At 41.0% G+C, this 19793-nt stretch overlaps 1 protein-coding gene across 5 annotated transcripts in view; it reads right to left on the bottom strand.

Moving 5' to 3' along the window:
- pde4cb (phosphodiesterase 4C, cAMP-specific b) overlaps positions 1 to 19793 on the bottom strand; it is an 85564-nt gene that overhangs the window by 37003 nt on the left and 28768 nt on the right. The window contains exons 1-2 of one of the 5 annotated variants that reach the window (XM_019875316.1): positions 4685 to 5485; positions 4520 to 4610 (exon numbers count right to left, since the gene is read on the bottom strand). The exons of 2 other annotated variants lie outside the window; for them this stretch is intronic. In XM_019875316.1, the coding sequence (XP_019730875.1) occupies positions 4520 to 4596 (77 nt within the window). In that variant the 5' untranslated portion in view covers positions 4597 to 4610; positions 4685 to 5485. Of the gene's footprint in view, positions 1 to 4519; positions 4611 to 4684; positions 5613 to 19793 lie in introns of those variants that run through there. 2 more of the 5 variants (XM_019875318.1, XM_019875315.1) reach the window with 2 other exon arrangements.

Here is a 19793-nt window from a genome sequence, read left to right as displayed (position 1 = left end):
TCCTGTATAATATTTACTGTAGTTCAAAAACAGATTACACAAGAAAGCCCCGAAACAGATGCCGGGATGGATGCGAGATGAGAATGAGGTGTTTGTGAGGCCACCATGTAACTGAATCCAGCTGCCAAATGGCTGCTGAAGCCCAGCTGGCTGATGGCTCCTGTGACAACATTAACTCTACTAATGAGAATAAGCTGTGACGGGCAAGTATGATTTATGTGCAAGTGTATGTTTGGTGTAGGTGTCAGCGTCTACTTCATAAAATTCCACTGTTATCAGTGAAAAGGTTATTTTTTATATTTCCTGTATTATAAACATTTGTCTATTTAGAATTCAGGACAGAATACCCATTTCCCAACATAAATATCTTTAAAATGTGTGTACTGAGACGAGACTTGGTCTTCCAAAGTCCAGTGACTTTGTTTAAAGAACAAAAGATCATGTCTATATGATACCACAGGGTACTCATAGTCTGAGTATGTAGTATTTTGCTTTACATAGTATTTTCTATTTTGTGATAACAAAAAAAAATACATTAGTGTACATAAAACAAGACTGAATGATTTATAATGAATAGCTGTGAATCAAGTTAAGTCATTTAACTCGATGGTACACACTGTATGTTGTTCTTCAACAGGTATGATGACAACCCATTGCTTCAAAACATTATAAATGTTAATGCGCAGAAATGAGTTGCAGTCTGAATTTAAGTCATGAGCATTTATTTTATGGTATTATTATTTTCCTGTGCAGACTATTTCTCATTTTTTCGAATAAGTGCATTTAAATATAACGCAACTACACTTACAGAGCAGTCTTGTACAAGGTGGCGTGAGGTGAAAGTCACCGTTAAGATATATACGGATTTTGTTTGCCACCTTGTGGAGAAACAGAGTTATGGCATATGGCATTGCACTGTTACCGGTGCTGTGCTGGACTGTACTTATACTTGTACATCCAGACTAGACATCATGATATCCAACACAAGAGCAGAATCAAAAATCCCATAATCCCATTCTTATAAACACAATTATCTTCTTTCATGGAGCTATCAACAATATGTTTATTATTATGGTTGTAATTGTACAGCGGTATAGAACTACACTAAATTATAATGATTGCTGTCACTAATACAGAAGTTAGGCTCGAGAGCCATATTCTGCCTGTTTTAGAGCTCTGTCTTCTTCAACACACTCGATTCAAATGATCAGCTCATTGGCAAGCTCTGCGGAAGCCTGAAAAAATCATGATCAATCGAATCAGGTGTGTTGGAGTAGAGAGAAATCTAAAATAGGCAGGACATGGCTCTCTACCCTTGGTCTAATAAATCCATCCATCCATCCATTTTCCGATCCGCTTATCCTCACAAGGGTCGCGGGGGGTGCTGGAGCCTATGCCAGTCGTCTTCGGGCAGTAGGCCGGGGACACCCTGAACCGGTTGCCAGCCAATTGCAGGGCACACATAGACAAACAAACATCCACACTCACACCTAGGGACAATTTAGAATGTTCAATCAGCCTGCCAAGCATGTTTTTGGAATGTGGGAGGAAGCCGGAGTACCCGGAAAAAACCCACGCAAGACCGGGGAGAACATGCAAACTCCACACAGGGAGGCCGGAGCTGGAATCAAACCCGATACCTCTGCATTGTGAGGCCGATGCGCTAACCACTGGACCACCGGGCCACCCCTGGTCTAATAAATGTGAAATTTTAATTAGATACAAGAGACAGTTATATATTACAGAGATAAAGTACAGTTCCACAAATGCTGCAAACTACAACCACAATTAAAAAACAGAGATTTATGACATTAATACCGATTTCGCAGCGTCAATCAAAATCCGGCATCACTATCCAAGAGGCAGAATATTTGATACAGCTCATGCATCACGTATTATTCTGTGCAAGTGGTCATAATAGTGTGGCTGGCCAATGTATTTTAAGTACCTGCCATTGCCCAAGCAAGATAAGACACATTACAAAGAAAATGAAAGCCAATGAAATATAACGTGCATCATCTTAAAAAGTGTACACATACCGTAATAATACTAGTACAGTAATTTATATTCATCCGCTCTCAACAGGCGCACTGATAATTTCACACATTTGGGGAAATGAGGCTCTTTGAGGGCATCACATTTGAGTATCAATTCCAATCCAACATTTAATACGACTCAACATCAACCTTCCTTGAGTGTGAATGTAGCCATGAACTGCTGGTGTCCGAGACTTATCACATACTTCCCTTAGAACAAGCAACCTATAAGTCAACTGTTGTCTGCTGTACTTTGACTGAGTCAACCTCGACGCTGTATTGAACATGCTAATAAGAATGCACTGACTTACCAGCAGATGTCGCTCTAAGCAAAGAAAATTGTGAGCGAAATTTATGACACTCCACCGACAGCCAAACAGAACTAGTTTAGATTACAGGACGCGAGACACATTGCAGTCTAACCTGAACTTTCCTGATGAGCGATACTCATTGAAGCCTGTCCTCTATTTGACAGATTCGTGAAACACACAAAAGAGAAATATTGGGCATTGTGCAGGAACCATATATGGCACAATTCATACGGGTTTGGGAAGGGTGACAGAGACCCTGCGTGTGTAAAACAAGAAACACATGTCACATTCACGTGTAATGAGCTGCCAGGCCGGCGGGGCTGAGGAACTATTCCAAGCATGAAGGTTTATTTTGGGGGTCTGTTGTATTATTGTTTCCCCCTTTACCACTCCTACTCTGAGTAGCACTGGCTACAGCTGCTGGGTCAGAGTATCTTAGAGTGCACTGGATGAAATATTGAAGACAGGATAGGGTTCACTTTCCCAAGATTATAAGCAAGTTTAAATTATTTGGGCTTCATAACCTCATAAAAATGTTGGCTATTTTTCAAAAACCTGAAATGAGACTCATCAGTTAGGTGCTTGCAAGGTGTTCAAGTTAGCCATCCATATTCGACGTACACCCTGGACAAGTCGCCAGTCAATCGTAGGGCACATGTAGACAAACAAACATTCACTCTCACGCTTAAGGACAAATTTGAGTCTTCAGTGATCTTGGCATGCTCGTTCTTGGAATGTGAAACGGTACTCAGAGAAAAACCCCATGTGGGCGTGGGAAGAACCTACAAATTCCACAGAGAAAGACCAGATTCAAACCCAGGGCATCAGAACTGTGACGTGGATGTCCTAACCACCTCCTCATTTAATCTGAGTTCAGTAAAAAGGAGTCTACAAAAAGTACACTTCCTCATTTTTATTACGACAATGCTTGTACAGTATTTCATGTAACACATACTGAAACATGGATGCGCACGTCAAATTGTCATGCTTCGACATGAAATGGCAATTAAAATGCCATAGTGTACAACTTATGTAATGACAGCGGCCCATTGCTTGTAGCATATGTTTGTGCTCAAGTTTGGATGTGTGCGGTAGCTGACCCAGCGGTCGAGCAGAAAGCCCAATAATCCCACCCTGACTGGGAATAGAACCCGGCATGAACTCGCAATACAGACTTCAACACATGTAAACACAGAGGCTATGGAGACATAAACAATGGCGCATGTGCTTATGTTACAAGAGCTTACGTGGACGGCAACCATTCATCAATATTCTCCGTACCAGCGTCTAATAAAACGTATGTGACAGACTGAATGGCCACATTCCGGTTACAATCTTAAACACATGCACACGCTCTCTTACAGGAAAATGCTTGGTTGACAAATCCAACAGTCTTGCAATGTAAACTGTGCTCAGTATTCATTTATCTTTGTTTAAGATGTTTGCGTGCAAACATTTCTACCACTTAAGCAGTGTAATTAGTTTCGGCAGTAACAGAGTATATTTCATGGCACCACATTTGTCAAAAGACTGCAAAACAGGAACACTTACTGAAACATGCGCAAACATAAAAGAGTGATGACACAACTTAACACATCTCAGGAACTAGTGCGTCTCACACACCATATTAAACGATACTTATATTTTTGAACTTTATTTTCAAAACACAACTCACAATCTATTCAGATGACAGCATGATGAAAGTCCCTGAGGCAAACATTTGCCACACCCATCAATTAGAATACTTCAGTTTGACGACACAGCACTTAAACCTTCCTTCTTTAGGAATGCGAGTTATGTTCACGTTAACTCCCATGTGGAAATTTCAACAACACTCTAAAAGCCATTGGGTCGAAAATATTAAGATGTGTCGTCCCCTTTTTGACCCATGTTGGGTTATTTTTGACCCAACTGTTTTTAAAATGAAGAGCCAATCAGTGAATGGTGAATCAAATCTGACGCGCTTTAAAAAAAAGGTGAAGAAATGCGGATTTCAATGTGCCGGTGTTTCATGTGGGATAAGACCTCATCCACTGGCCAATGAATGCACGACTGGCAGTTTTGCTAAAATAGCAACCAAGCATCATTGCCCTTGTGTTTTACTATCAATCAGTGAATCATCTCACGAAGCAAACTCTCACTCTGAATAAGCCAACAAAACTGAAAACCTACCCCAAGCACGAATGCCGTCGACCGTGTCCAAAACCTGCTGGCGCCCCTTTCCTTGACAATCTAGAGTCTTTGTTCATCGTCCCACTCGACCCTGAAATCACACTCTAGGCTGCAATGACAGTAAACTGTACATCTGAAGCAAGGCTCTAATGAAAATTCTTGCACTCGTGTTGTTATTTTCATTGATGAACCAGCGGATGGGTGTGGACTGACTCCATGACTTTTTTTTTTTCCCTCTTGTCCGCCAACCCAAACAGGTGAGAAAGAAAAACAAAAGTAATGCAAGCAGATGCAAGCTCTGATTAATCCTCAGGGCCTCAGGAGGCTAGAAAAAAAAAAATTCTGAAGAATGCTTAACAGATGATCCAGTGAGACAAGCCAAGACAAGCCGAGCTGGCGTGTGAACGTCAATTTGTCGTTCCAAAGGGAAGTCACGAAGTATTTAGGAGCAGTGAAGGATTTTTCCCACCTTCACTCATAGCGAGTGAGTTCGTGCTTAGCAGCCATTGCCATATCAAGTATATTGTGGTCAACAAACAAAGAGGAAAAAAAAAACACAGACAAAAAAAATGCTTTGTCATGCAATTGCTCTCTAAGTCTCTTGTGAAAGAAGGTTTCAATTGTTGCTCTTGAAGGGTACGTAATGTCCAGAAAGGTTCACCTCTTCGTCTAGCAATGTGCTTGGACAGTCCCCGCAGCTTGCTGTTGCGGACTGCCCGTGGAGTCATCAGGGGGGGCTGTCAATGAGTCTGTACATTTACAGGGTATCCAGTACCACGGCAAACACGCCAGCCCTCAATGACTTGGCATCAAGTTACAGGGGATTATCTTTTAAGCCGCACTTTGCAATGACGAAAATGCTAATACACTGACCTAGAGGCTATGAGAGTGGCGAACATTTGAAGACGTAGAACGCGCCGGCATTTTGATCGCAACAGAGCAACTTTCAGTGTTTCACCTTGGCACATGGAGATTCGACTCAACTGCACATCCGGAGGGTGTTTTTATGTCAGGTAAACAAGAAGCAGAGAGCTGGCACAGCCCAGTTCTTGTTGAGACATGCAATCAAAACACTGAAATACTACTGCAAGTATTGATCACTACTGTTGCGTGGGACAAAATGACAAGCGTAAGCATAAACAACAGAAGCTGTTTGATAAAATGAATAAACAAAACCCATTTACACCACATATTTTTTGTGTAACTGAATAGTATGGACCAGAAATTGAAGTTGGGAATAAGTCATTTTGAGATTACCAGTAGTCTTCTTGTTGAAATATTTTGCAATTCATAGACAGCACTCAGTTCTACAAAATTTTGTGAGATTAACATGAAACATTTAAGATCTTCATCCTAAAATTTTAGATCAACATCATCGTTTTGTGTTTATCAATCAATATGCTAAAACGTACAAGCTCAAAGTCAATGCACTTTTTTTTTTAGAATCCTGTAAGAGTTAGGATAAGTTTTGATCATCAAACTCAACATTTAAAACCAAATATCTGAATATTATAAATACCTTAAGTGTTTATTGATTCAAATTGTATCTGATCAACCTAAAATTTTTGTTGTGTCTACCAAAATATGAGCGTGGGACCAGTTAGCATACAGGGATCCATTGCTACTTAGCGGGTCGGTTATCGCAGCATCACTCTATCGCGGGTTTTCATTCGTGACCATAGCTTAATCTATTGTGGTTTTAACTTGATATTTTACGGGGTTTCTTGCTATTTTTCTTCATTCTAAGTCAGAACAATCAAAAATTTTCGTTTTTTGGAGGGGAAATTTGTTTTACAAAAACCAAGACCGTGAATGATTCGGGCCGTGTTGGCAAATGCACTACTCTGAGATTGATCGATATCAGGCTTCTGCGAAGCTTGACGACGAGCTGATCATTTGAATCAGTTGTGTTGGAGGAGGGCAACGTAAAACAGGCTGGATAGGGGTTCTCAAGGACCGGACACTCGCACCTCTGTTCTAAACCAATCAGCAGCTCGGGCGTTAACCGTTTTCGTCTGGACTGCCTGCCACACTGGTATACTGTGGTCCGCAGTTAGAGCTTACAGCACGCACCGTCATGCTGTTCTGGTGCATGGATTAACCGACCAGCATCTTTGAACAATGCTCCGAGTTTCCAAATGGTCAGCTTGAAGCAGTGCACGCTCGGAGAGTAATTCCTAATGCGCCCTCAAGCTCATCATGCCCAAAATCCCCGTCCCCTCATCATAGGTATGCTCAGAAATACGCTCTCAGCGCGCCGCTTCACAGAGACCATTAAGAAACTCAGAGAGTTGCTTAAATGTGCCATTTTGAAAAAAACAAACAAAAAAAAAACAAATAGAAAAGAAAGGAAAAAAACCCTGGGGCCAGTGCAGGCAGTACAAGGAAAGTAAACAACTTGTGCACATAAATTCAAGCGAGTGGATAGCGTTCTGCACCGCAGCAGCGGACAAGGACTAGGATGACGAAACGTCAGCTAATAACTATGTTAAAGTTGTTCTTATAATCTTAAAACGGCTTACCTTAACTAGAATCCTGCACCGCATTGTATCCAAAAGGTGCAATGCTGGTGGATCAATGCGGCTTGTGAATTGTTGTTGTGCAAACCGAAAGTTAGTTGCCATAGAAATTGTTTAATATTGCCATATTGCAAAATTGCCGTTATCGTAACATCCCAACTCCAAAGACACACATCACATCTTATTTCACATTTCACGCAATTCACTATAGCTTAAGTAACACCCCAAGCAGACAGCATTATAACAACCTAAATGAAAATTGACAAATGCATTGTCAACTTGAATTCAGACGACAAAACTGGCCACGCGAGAACAACAAAATCAAAAAGGTTCCTGCACCGAGGAATAAAAAGAAAAATAGTTGCCAGCCTATTTTCCATTAGGTTATCAACAGTATTTGTTGACAATGGAAAACCACAAGATTACAGCTGCAGTACATTAAGACAGAACTATTCAACCTGAGGAAAACAGGTTGTGGGAATGAAAAAGGACCAACAGCTGTTACCGCGTTCTGTCAAGAATCAGTGCAATCAAGTCACATCTTTTCGACAAATGATTGGAGTGCAAACAAGTCATAAAGTTGAGTATAAATCATCATATACTGTTGTATTTGTACAAACATTTTTCCCCACCATCTCAGTAGATCAGTCTGTAAAATAATGTCTGCAAAAAAGTCAGCGTCAAGATGGTGTTTACAGGACAGGGATTTTATGAAAAGACAGGAATCTTTCTTCAGCTCCAATCCCCCCCCCCTTTGTTGTAACCAACTACATACGTAAAAAAATCATCATATTATCAAGAACAGCACATTAAGGTGAGCGCAAAGGTAGTATGACAGATTTTTTTTGTTTTTTTTTTTACTGCACCTACAACCACTTTGGATAGACACATCGCGCTAATTTAATACGTCTAGAATGGTTTTCCAGAGGTGCAAGAAATCATTGACCAACTATTTTGATCAGACACAGTAGTTGTCCGATTAGAAAACAATCGACATGTTAAGATTTGTGACATACAAACTTCGTGAGCGATCTAGAAATCTAGCTTCTTAAGATACTGTAACTTCTTCGATACCAAATGACGTGACCTTCCCTATCTACAAAACACCAAGATGCCACTTCCAAAAGCACAATGCAACAATCCTCCAACAACACTTCATATTCAAACAATAGGTCTTTTTTGTGCAGAGCACAAAGCAAAGACAATCATTTGGACGGTGTAATTTGGATATTTGATACTGTAGGATATTTGGCAAGATTAAAAAAAAAAAAAAAAAGAGTTGATCACATTTTTATTTTATGACAATACCTGGGAGTGTGTGCCAATGTAAAGCGTCTTTGCAAGGCAATGCTGCGGTTCACCAGGAGCTTGCGGAAAAGCAGTGGAGAGTGGCGCGGAGAGTCACAGGGTGACATCCTTGGCGATCCACAAGGCGAGGCAGATGCTGAATGCGGCTTCAGTTTGCTGGACTGCGTGCTGCTGAGTGACAAAGAGCACGTCTCTCCGGAACTACCCCGGAGGGCCTCGCTCATCTTGTTGCCGGCGATTTCAATCGCTTACATTGAGCTCTCGTACAACTTTTCTCTTGTTAACATACAGATCAGCAAAATGCAACTCTGGTTGAACTAAGAATGACTCGCATCATGCTTGCACGCTGTGTTATGGGACACAGAGAAGGAAGGAAGGAGGAGGAGAAGAGAGGAGGCGAATCCCTCCTCAAGTTGCTATCTCTGTTGACAAGGCACCGAGCCCTGCCTAAATATGGACAAGCCTCAATTTCAAGACTCATACCACAGGTACCACTTCCTGCAGAAGTAAACTAGCAGACGCCACTTCACATCTGTTTCCTTCTTCAACGCATCGGGGCACCGACGTTAACCAGTGACTACAACTATGGCTGTGGACCAGTGGAGGGTGCAGGTCTGTCAAGGAGGGGAAGCTCAATTTCGGCCGACATCATAAAATGTGTCCGTTTTTTTATACGTGAATTCTACTCTCCGTTCCTTTTCAAGAAAATAATCTGTGACCCTGTCATACCAACAAGGCGTCTTTTCCAGGGTCTTAACTGTGGTGATATAAGTCAGTCTGCGAACACAAGCAACTACAATAAAACACACCAGAAATAAAATATTAATCTGTCGCTCATCGTTTTCAACAAAGAGAGTGTCGCTAAGATTATGAGAAGAAGTCTCCAGTTCAACTCAGAACAGAATGAGAATTGAAAAATGCTCCCATGGATGCCGACACCAAAAGATCGGTGATTGGCTCATTTCGCTGTCAATCAAAAAGAGATTCAGCCTCAGACAGATCATCCAATCATCATGCAGAAAAGCTGAGCGTCCGGGCCAGCCCATAAACGGCCACTGTCCATAGACTCCCAGAGATGATGAGCATCCGATGGGCGGGACAAAACCAGCATTTATCCAATGACTCGTCTCGTTTCAATGCCTTGGGACAACCTACCGTGAACTCTCTCGACGCCCAGCGTCCGCGCGGTCGACGCTCAGCGTCCACATAGTTTAAAACACAGTGAAGCTGCAGGAATGAATGAGAAGAGAGTCGCGTCGTAACTAGTAATAAAAAGCTGATTTGGAACAAAAGTTGAGCGCGTTGTATATTTAGTCAATGACATGTACTGTACACACAATTGTATGTACACACATACATTTGATCACTTATTTTTTTGACATTTTAGGGGAAGGTGAGCTTCCCTTGCGGTCTTAGAGCAATCGCCTCTGCTGTGGACAGATACCAGCCGGAGCTGTTTTGTGTCAACAGACAGCAGTCGAGATTTGACATTTTCAATGTGACGGTCAGTGGGCACCACTGTCTAAAAACAGAGTCAGCTGTAAATAAAAGATAACAAGAAGCCTGATATTGTCATCTCAACTTCTACTTCTGTCTCACGGGAAAAGTGCTTTCTGGGCTGGTTTTGGAGTGATGGAAAATTAGATCAACATGAGTTCATCTTTGACCCACATCAGTCAGTGCTGAATTTCAGCCAAGATTAACTGAAATGTTAATACTGCTTACATAGAACCATAAATAAAAGCCAACCTAACAACCACATGCAGAATGGACCACAAAGTGCGCTACTAAATGTGTGTTTTTTTTATCCATGCCGCCATAATAACACTGTAGCGGTTTAGAAATATAAGACACTTTGTAATTGAAACGACAAGATTGAGTACTGAATTTCAAGGGTGTTCACATCCCCTAAAATGCATGTTTTTGCACAAGTATGTACCATACACATTTCTTCCCTTAGGCAAGATAAAATTAAATTCAAGCAGGTCAAATGTTCCAAATGCCCTGTGCATGTTTACTTTTATCAGGAAGCGGTCAGTGCATGAGTTTACAAACAGAGTGACTAGTAGACAAACACACACCCACACACACACACACACACACGCACGCACGCACGCGCGCACGCACACGCACAACAGTCTGATACAGTAACATTGAAGCCACTCATTTTAGAAAGGGTCCAGATCACACACAGTGTGCCAGAAACTGACAAAAAAGGTTTGTCGAAAAGGGAACAAATAATTACAAACAACAATTTGAGGGAGAAAACCCAAGCACTGAATCCCATTACTGTGACTAATGCAGGGATTGGAACTATATATTGGAGTGAATCACATTGTGGTCCTCCCACCATTGCACCAGATACACACAAAAGAAAAAAAGCTATCACAAAGAGGCACGAATTCATCATTGAACACATCAGAAAATGTGTGTCACAACACCTGAAAGGCCTTAGACTTTAAGTGCAAATCCGTCATACAAAAGCAAGCAAAGCAAAACAGTCAGCCAAGCGGTTCCTATCTCAGTTGCCAAAGCTTTTACCTCTAAGTTCTGCTTCAATGAAAGAAAATTAACTGTCTGAGAAACTCAAGGGACATCAATGATCAGTGAAGTCAGCCGTCTTAAAAATGACAGATGTTTGGGGGGGGGCTTTGTAATTTGAATTAGCATTTGAAATGTGTCAGTGGGGTCCAACATTTGGCGATGCATCAGATTTCATTTTCTGTATTAACACACCTGGTAATGCTTACTCTGAATTGAAATCAGTCTAGAGCAGGCCTGGTCAACCCGTGGCTCGCAAGCTGCATTGGGGCTCGTTGCTCCGTTTCACACGGCTCTTTTCGCACTTTTCACACGGAAATTAGCAGAGTGCAGTGCGCCGCCGTCATCCCCATTCATTGTGTATTGAGTGAAGGACGGGAAGCACGGAATTGAGCGTTGCTGGACGACGCTGCGCGGCGCAGCTGCAGGACGTCTGCCATGACGTCAGAAAGCGTTTCCACCAGGGGACGCGCGAGCGGAGAGATTTGCTATTTTGGATAAAGTATTTACAGGTAATGGCATGAGGACAATGGAAGAAGCCTTGATAAATACAGTGCCTTTATCAACAAAGATGCATCTTGTCTTCTGTTCCTCCTCAAAATGAGCAAAGACGGGGCTTTCGTTTGCAACAATGATATACACAGTTGCAGTCTACTTTGCGTAACAGTGGGAAAACTTACTTTTTTTTTTCCCACTTTTTACATCCTGGTAGAGTGTTTCGTCAGCAGTTGGAAATATGGGCACGCTGTGGTGCGGACCTTTCACCATGAGCAAGTGGCAACGGAACAGATGCGTCAAGCAAGGTATGTACGCTTTGGTGCAAATGATTTGGAGGCAAAACCGTTTAGGTAGTGTTGGCCGACAGAGTTCGCTCTCAAGATGGCAGGTAAAAAAAATACATTAAATATTTTGTGTTAAACTGCAAAGTTAAAACAATAGTGGCATCCTCATTTGATGAAAAGTCAACCAAATACTTTGTAAATCAAAGACTACCATAGGGGGAAAAAAAAAATTATATTACTACTTACACTTAATATTCCTTCCAAGATGTGCGCAATTGCACACGAGTGCTGCATTCACCCTCTCAACACACAGCAATTGTATTCAGCGCATAACAAAAAAAAAAAAAATTAAATCTGGGCTTTATTTGGAACAATCCGGAATTATTTGGATAGGGGGGTATCCCACAAGCGTAGACAAGTATAAGATGATGATCCAAAAAAGGTTGTTCACAAACGCAAAACCAACAAAGTACAAATAATGACGCTGGTCAACACACCAGGAGAGAATGAGAGAAACCAAAAGCGCTTGCAAAAATACAAACGGAAATTGCTTGTCTCAAAAGGACAAGAGAATCTAATCACAACAAATACAAACTGAGAATGACTGACCAAAAACCAATGACTATGAACCAGAAAACTGAGAGCAACAAACAAGGAACCAGAAAAATGGAACAAGATCAGGAACTTCTAGAAAAGTGCACAAGAACAATGGCTTGAGTAAGGCGAATTGTCCAACAGTCAGTTGTCAGTTTGGAAGTCTTTAAATAGTCCGTTGATCATGATGGGTAACAGGTGCGCAGCTGGAAAGACTTGAACACCGCCGCCACCTGCTGGAGACTAACAGAAACTGACTCATGACAGTATTAGCATTTTGCATTTTCATATTCACCTGATACAAACAAATTTGAAAAGCTCATTTGGCACATGTGGTTGCAGATACGTGAAGAAAAATTTGTCAATAAAAGATAGAAAATGTTTGGGAGCATTTCAGACTAAAATGCAACACCGTGTCTTGTAATCATTTTCAGACAGACCTTGTTCCCTGCCGAAGGTACCTCAAAGGTTAATTTTACCTCGTCTCTTGTCCTATACGTGGCCTCTTGATAGTGATAATAATGTTGATTCACCTCACTAATATAACATTACCCCTTCGGAGGGATTGGTGTCCACGAATTACATGACTACCTTCGAGTTGTGGCTTTTTTATTACCATTGTGACAAGTGCAGTATACACCAACAGTATGCTATTAACATTTATTGCTCAGGATTAAAAAAAAAATTAGAAATTAAATCACAGGTGAAATTGCTCAGGCAGGTTGACAACAGATCATTTGAAGACACAGCATTTGTACAGCATTTCGGCTGTTCACTCGTCATCTCACCAATTCTCTCATAATCGACCAGGGAAAATTGTGACGCCAAGTGAGAATCTCTCTGCACATTTGAAGCATATCACCATAGCGTATGTCGTGCAATTCAAATGAGTTCTTGCAGCTTGGCGCTGCCTCGCATCATCAATGCACGAGCCACAAATGAGCCCATTTGCGTGGCTCAGTACAGGGCAGGAACTAATCAACAAACTGAGAACCCTCCGCCCCCTGTACTTTTGCTCATTTTTGACAAATGTGATTTATGTAATACCGTATATGTTATATGACTTTGGCATGTAACTGAATTGCGATCAGCTGTCTCATGCCTGTCTCAAGTCTGTGTACTTCTTAGTGTTGCTCAAACGTAGAGAACATCACTTTCTGGCGGCCCGGTGGTCCAGTGGTTAGCGCGTCGACCTCACAGTGCAGAGGTTCAATCCCAGCTCCGATCTCTCTGTATGGAGTTTGCATGTTCTCCTGCGTGCGGGCCTGTGTGGGTTTTTCCTCCCACATTCCAAAAACATGCTTGGCAGGCTGATTGAACACTCTAAACAAATTTCAATTTTGAGTTGTCAATAAAACTGACAATATGTTTTAGGAGCAAGGGAGCAAGCTGGAGTGCATGGAGAGAAGTTGCATTGAGTTCAATTGCAGGCAATTCCAGCATTGCTCCATCTAGTGGATGCATAACACAACTGCAGCCATTATTGTTGCTTCCATTCTATGCGCCTTATAATACGGTGCGCGCTATATATGAAAACAGTTTTAAAATAGGCCATTCATGGACGTTGCGCCTAAAACCCCAAAGCGCCTTACAGTGTGGAAAATAAAGTCACCATTTCAGAGTGAGGAAGCCATTATCAAACCCAAAATTTTGTTTTGCTGATGCCAGAGGATCAGCTACAGTCCAAAAGTATCTAGCCAGGTGAGAAGTAAGCAATATTTTCCTTCAGTGTGTAAAATACTAACCTTGAAGCAAACCACAGCTATCACCTTTTCCGCTACTTCGACTGATTTCATACTTTGAGTGGGTTTGACAATGACTGTCTGAGACAGACTGTTACCTCGCCTCAGTCATACCATCTTTCATGGCACTCTACATCTAAATGTCAGTCTGGCTCTGCTGCATCAGCTTAGCAACACAGAGCTTTTCAATCAACTACTTCTATACTTCAAAAATCACGGTGTGTGTATGTGTGTGCTTGGCAGCAACCTTTCCAAAAAAGGGAAGCATTCTGTTAAAAATGGTGCAAATATTTTCCCTTGAAAGATGTTCAGAATGCTACATAATTATTCCTCCCCCAAGGAACTGTTCTGGTGTTTGTCTGTCAAATGTCATCTGTAGTCGTACTCAGTGGGGGCCAAGTCGTAGGTGACACCCAGTGGTGTATTTTGGGATAATTGTATAGTTTTGGATAACTATCTTTTGCTGATGAACAATCAAACTATGAATCAAAAACCCTATTTTACAGCGACTGCTGAAATTTAATTAAATAGACTCTTTTTGTATGAAAAACAGACAGATATTCAAGACACGGTGGAATATTTCTGGTTTTGTTTTGGAAAACGCTCAGAAAAGCGGTCATTACAGATCACACAGGAACAATTTTATGATTCAGAATAACTGAATAATTTTAGCTGCGACAGCTATCGTAACATCCGTAAATTTTCTATATTGAGAAACTTCTGTTATTCACCATTTATTTATTTTTTTAATTTTATAAACAGTAAGCAATATGCTTTGTGCTGTGTGTTTCTCAGAAAACTCTCTCTAAAATATCTGGGAAAAAAATCTTAAGACTGGTGAGGAGGGTCTTTGACATCCTTCAGTGTTGGCAGCATGATACTGGAGAGCTTCTATCAGTCTGTAGTGGCAAGTTCCATTTGCAACGCCTGCTGAGAGAGCTGCATCCGTGCCAAGAATGCCAGTAGGACTATTTAAGCGAACACAAAACACTGCTAGTTAATCTGGAGACATTCCAGCTAGTGAGAGATGAGATCTCTGAATGAACCTTTGTGACACTGCAGAAATAGTGGAGTTCTTTCTCCATAACTCACAAGGCTTATGCATGTTTGTTTTTTGAAGGTTTTCTTTTTCTTTTTGCCTCGTGTCAACAAAGCTAATGTCAAATCCAAAGAAGCATAGCATGATGATGTTCATCTTCTTCGCTTATTTGTTAAATTAGGTTTAAAGTTTCTTTTTCTTTTCTTTTTTTCCAGACAATAGTCTTTTTTTGGTGACGAGAAAAACTCTTACCTAGCTGACAGTTTCGGCTGTCACTTTAGCCTTTGTCGGAGCTGTCACTGCTTCCTTGTGATGCGTCTTAAGTACAGCTGACCAGGTCGGGAAACCTGACCGGGTCAAGGCTGCGCTCCAACACGTCACAAGGAAGCAGGTTGGTGGATAAATGAGCCAGTGCTACTATAACGCTAAAATATTAAGAAGTGTGCGTATTGTTGGTCTCCCAGGCTGGGCAATGAGTAATACTTAATAACTGAATGAAAACAAACTTAAAGCCTAAATATTCCACAGCGTCTGAAACACTGTCTACATTGAAACTGAGTCTTTTCATCGTCCCAAGGGTGAAAAGTGTTGATAATTCATTCAACTAGAAGGTCACACTTCTGCTCCTTTTTAAGTTCAAAACTGACATTTACAATTACGCTCGTTGTATGGTGAAAGGTCACACAGCATTTGATGAGTCCATTTAATTCCCACCTGCATTTGTCAATTCCTTAAAAGTTTAAAACTGTGTAATTATCAGGTTTGACCTTTCTTGGTGCTATTTGGAATACACATATTCACAAATATTTCAGGTGCTATGTGAGTACAAGTTTGCAATTGCTGATTTTTTTGTAGATTTTGTTAGCCTTTAAGACCCTGCAAGGTGACTTCAGAGAATTATTTGTAAATAAATTACTCATGTTTGAAAATAACTGCTGAAAACGTGCAAAGACTGTAGTGTAGTGGAACCGTATTGTTTAGATAAAGCATTAAACTGTGGTTCACCTTTTCAGTTTGGATTTTTTTGGGCATGGCCAAAACACCGCCCAGTACTCGTCCCTCCCCAACTCTGTAAGAACTGTCCGCCTTCGTTTGATTACTGAGCAAATGTGATTTAGTCACTTAAAATGACTTTGCCCATTTTCCCATTACAGTGTGCAGTAAGCAAGCTAGCTATTCTTCACCCGGAAAAACGCATCTTCCCGAGATGGAACAAATGCCCGAGTGTTATGTATTATGTGACTTTCAGGTTAATGTAATATGTAAAAATGCAAAGCATTGTGGGTATTTACTGCACCTAGCGGGAAGTATGCGCCCATATGTCTGTCATGTAGTATGACAAACTGTTTAATGGACTGAATAGTGTGTGCCTCTGTGTTTAAAAAAATGGTTACCGGTAACTTTGCCTGAAGTGTCTCAATTATGTAGACCCTCAACCGGCAAACACCAAGCAAGTTGGTGATGTTTTGGATAGTCTGCCGCCAGTCAATAGCTTCCGTAAACCTGTCAGCCCACGAGCTACCTGATGGCGACAGCACCTGTTGTTGCGACATTGAAAAGTCCGCAATGGCTCGGTGGGTTATATTCCAGCCAATGCAGGCTTTAAGCCAGGGCGGTCCTCAAGAGCCGCTGTTTTCCATCCTTCCCTGCTGCAACACACCTCATTCAAATGATGAGGATCGTTCATGTGTCTTCAGAGCTTGCTAATGAGCCGATCATTTGAATTAGGTGTGTTTCAGCAGAGAGCGATGGAAAACAGGCAGGATAGTGGCCCGTGAGGACTGGTGTTGTACATGCCTGATTTAAGTGCTTATTTTTTCAAGGCTCAAACATCCACAACGTCTGAGAGATGAGAGATTTTTAATAACAGTTATTTAACAATAGTAATTTGAAGTATATTTAAACAAATGTTGGAGACATTAATAAAAGCTAAACATTCATTCATTCATTCATTCATTTATTTTCCGATCCGCTTATCCTCACAAGGGTTGCAGGGGATGCTGAAGTCTATGCCAGCCATTTTCGGGCAGTAGTCGGGGGACACCCTGAACCGGTTGCCAGTCAATCGCAGGGCACGCAGAGACGAACAACAAACTCACACTCACACCTAGGGCCAATTTTGAGTGTTCAATCAGCCTGCCATGCATGTTTTTAGAATGTGGGAGGAAACCTGAGTACCCGGAGAAAACCCACGCAGGCCCGGGGAGAACATGCAAACTCCACACGGGGAGGCCGAAGCTGGAATTGAACCCGGTACCTCTGCGCTGTGAGGTCGACGCGCTAACCAATGGACCAACGGGCCGCCCTAAAAGCTAAACAAGTGAGCAAATTAATACGATGCCCTAAGGAAAATGTTAGTATGGTGGTACACACAACTGACTTTCCTGCAAGCCTCAAAGACATAAGCATTCTAAAACTTCTGGCTGGATAGATGTGCACAATATTTATATCAGTCTTCGAGCCATGATGAAGATAATACAATAGAACATAATCTTAAAACATAATGAAGAAATGATATGCAAGTCTACAATGGAGACTACAAACCTTCTCCACCGTGCTTTGGTTTGTTTCTGGTTATTAATGTCTCACATGTTGTAGATAATCATAGTAAAATAAAGCTTTACAGTGGCAGGAAAGCACTGACAGTTATACTGTTCCACAAATTGCTCTCTGTGCCATAAAAGGAAGATGTCTTCTATTTTGCCCGTATGTTTGACTGATCGACACAAAGAGCCACAATGATGTGATGAAAATAAAATAAAAGGAACACTTAAACAGCACAATGTCACACCAAGTTTCCCTTTTTTTTAGCAGTTTATAATGCCAATAGATTTTCTATGGTTGTCTTGTTGTCTTATTATGTTAACTGTCAACCTAAATTGTGTTTTTGGTGATCATTTCAGGGATGAAGCTTCTTTTGGTCATCCATGGTCGATTCCAATCACTGTGGCACCAGTTGTTAAGAAGGTTGAGTATTTCCACCGCCATAATAAAATCCCTCCCATCTAATCCTTTAAAACCCATTCGAGAATAAATGTTACAGACAACTTTAAAAATGTCAATTCACAAAGCATTGTTCAGCATTGAAAGAGGTTTTCCTTTCACCCGAGAGTAATACATTGATTTGATTTATGTGACCTGTTCTAACTGGACTGAATTGGTTCTCGCTCTATACATGCCTATCACCTAGAAGGGCTATCTTCCACGTGTGTGATATATCCCTAGAAGTGCTCCATCGGCAAGCAAGTGCTGTGCGGCTGACGAATGGCTCCGAATCTCTATTTGCCGTCGTGATTGCTTTGTTCTCAGCAATTCATGTGGCGTCGCTGAAGAAACCCCACGTAGCACAGTTGAGTTTGCTGTTATTTATTTGATGATTTTCCTTTCTTAAAGCTCACTGTGACCATGTGATCAAAAGGGGTCATCAGCAGTGAGAGATTTTTGTGATTCCTCAAAATTTTCCGGCTCTTTTTTTAATTCTTCAAAAAAATCAGAGAAAGAAAATACAGACTATCCCTTCAGTTCAATTTCAAGCTATGCTGTTGAGCAATGCCCGGTAGCAGAACATGTTAACTTGAGAATGAAGGACTGATTTATTTGGTCCATTCATCTGTGATGCAGCACTTCGAGCCTGTAGTTGTCTATACACAGTGGATAGATGGTTAAAATCAAGACACAACACCCGACTGACCAACCAGTAGTTTAATGAAACCCGGAGCCTAAGTCCTATGCTTTGTTCTTTCAAGATTCAAGAAACATTTGGAAAGAAGTTGGACTTTGAGATTACAGCCAATTGCAATAGATGTACTGGCTCTGGACCAATTTCTATTTAAATCTCTTGCATCGTAGATGTTACAAGGAATCCCTCACAATTGAACAACAATTTCAAAACATATTTTGACAGGTTTGCCTTTTCTGGATCTTTAAACTTTTACATTGCTCACACTGCTGTGATTAATATAATCAAGACCCACACTGCAACAGAGATTCTTTTTAATTTGCTACTTCGAGGAGAACGACAATGACAAAAGGGTTTTATGAGGGAGCAAATGGGCATCAGACCGCCATTAAACACCGCATCCAAAGTAAATTGAACAAACGGGTTGATCAAGGGAGCACACGGCGGTTTCCTAGAAACGACGAAATCCTTTCTGCTATGGATGAATGATCTGCTTTGGAAATGAGTAAACAATGTTAACTCTCCACTTTCAGGCAGAGTGACAAAGCTTAATTTATTATTTTATTTTATTTTTCGAAAAACATTCATGGTTAAAGGTCTTCTTTTCCTGTATATTAAGTATGTTACATTTTACATAGTATTAGTCAATAATGTCATGGCACACTATTTATCTTGCAACAGACAAAGGAAAATTGCTACAAATTAAGCATTCAAGTCATTGTATTGTTACTGTAACATGAATGAATGGGTGGTATTGTTAAGATAATATAAATTTCCGACCTAAAACAGGAAGTACAAAAATATATTTCATACTTACAAATCGGCAAAAGATAATTGAATGTATTTCATGCTATCGTGTTTTGTTGTTCCAAAAGAGAGAATAAATGCATGGGCATAGAAGACCATGGTTCCACAGAATAAAGTTGTTCAACAGAGCTTGTATCCAGATCGGGGGTGCTAGAGTCTTCCAGCACATTGATCCCTTGACAATCACAGTTGAGACTCTGAGCACATGTGTATAAGGCAGCGTGCTTAAGAAACACTGTCTCTCAATATAATTTGTCTTTCTC

This window comes from Hippocampus comes, unplaced genomic scaffold, assembly GCF_001891065.2.
Source record: "Hippocampus comes isolate QL1 unplaced genomic scaffold, H_comes_QL1_v1.1 scaffold132, whole genome shotgun sequence".
In the NCBI taxonomy this organism is placed as follows: Eukaryota; Metazoa; Chordata; class Actinopteri; order Syngnathiformes; family Syngnathidae; genus Hippocampus; species Hippocampus comes.
The sequence above is the reverse complement of the archived record's forward strand: the minus strand, read 5'-3'. Positions and strand labels throughout refer to the sequence as shown.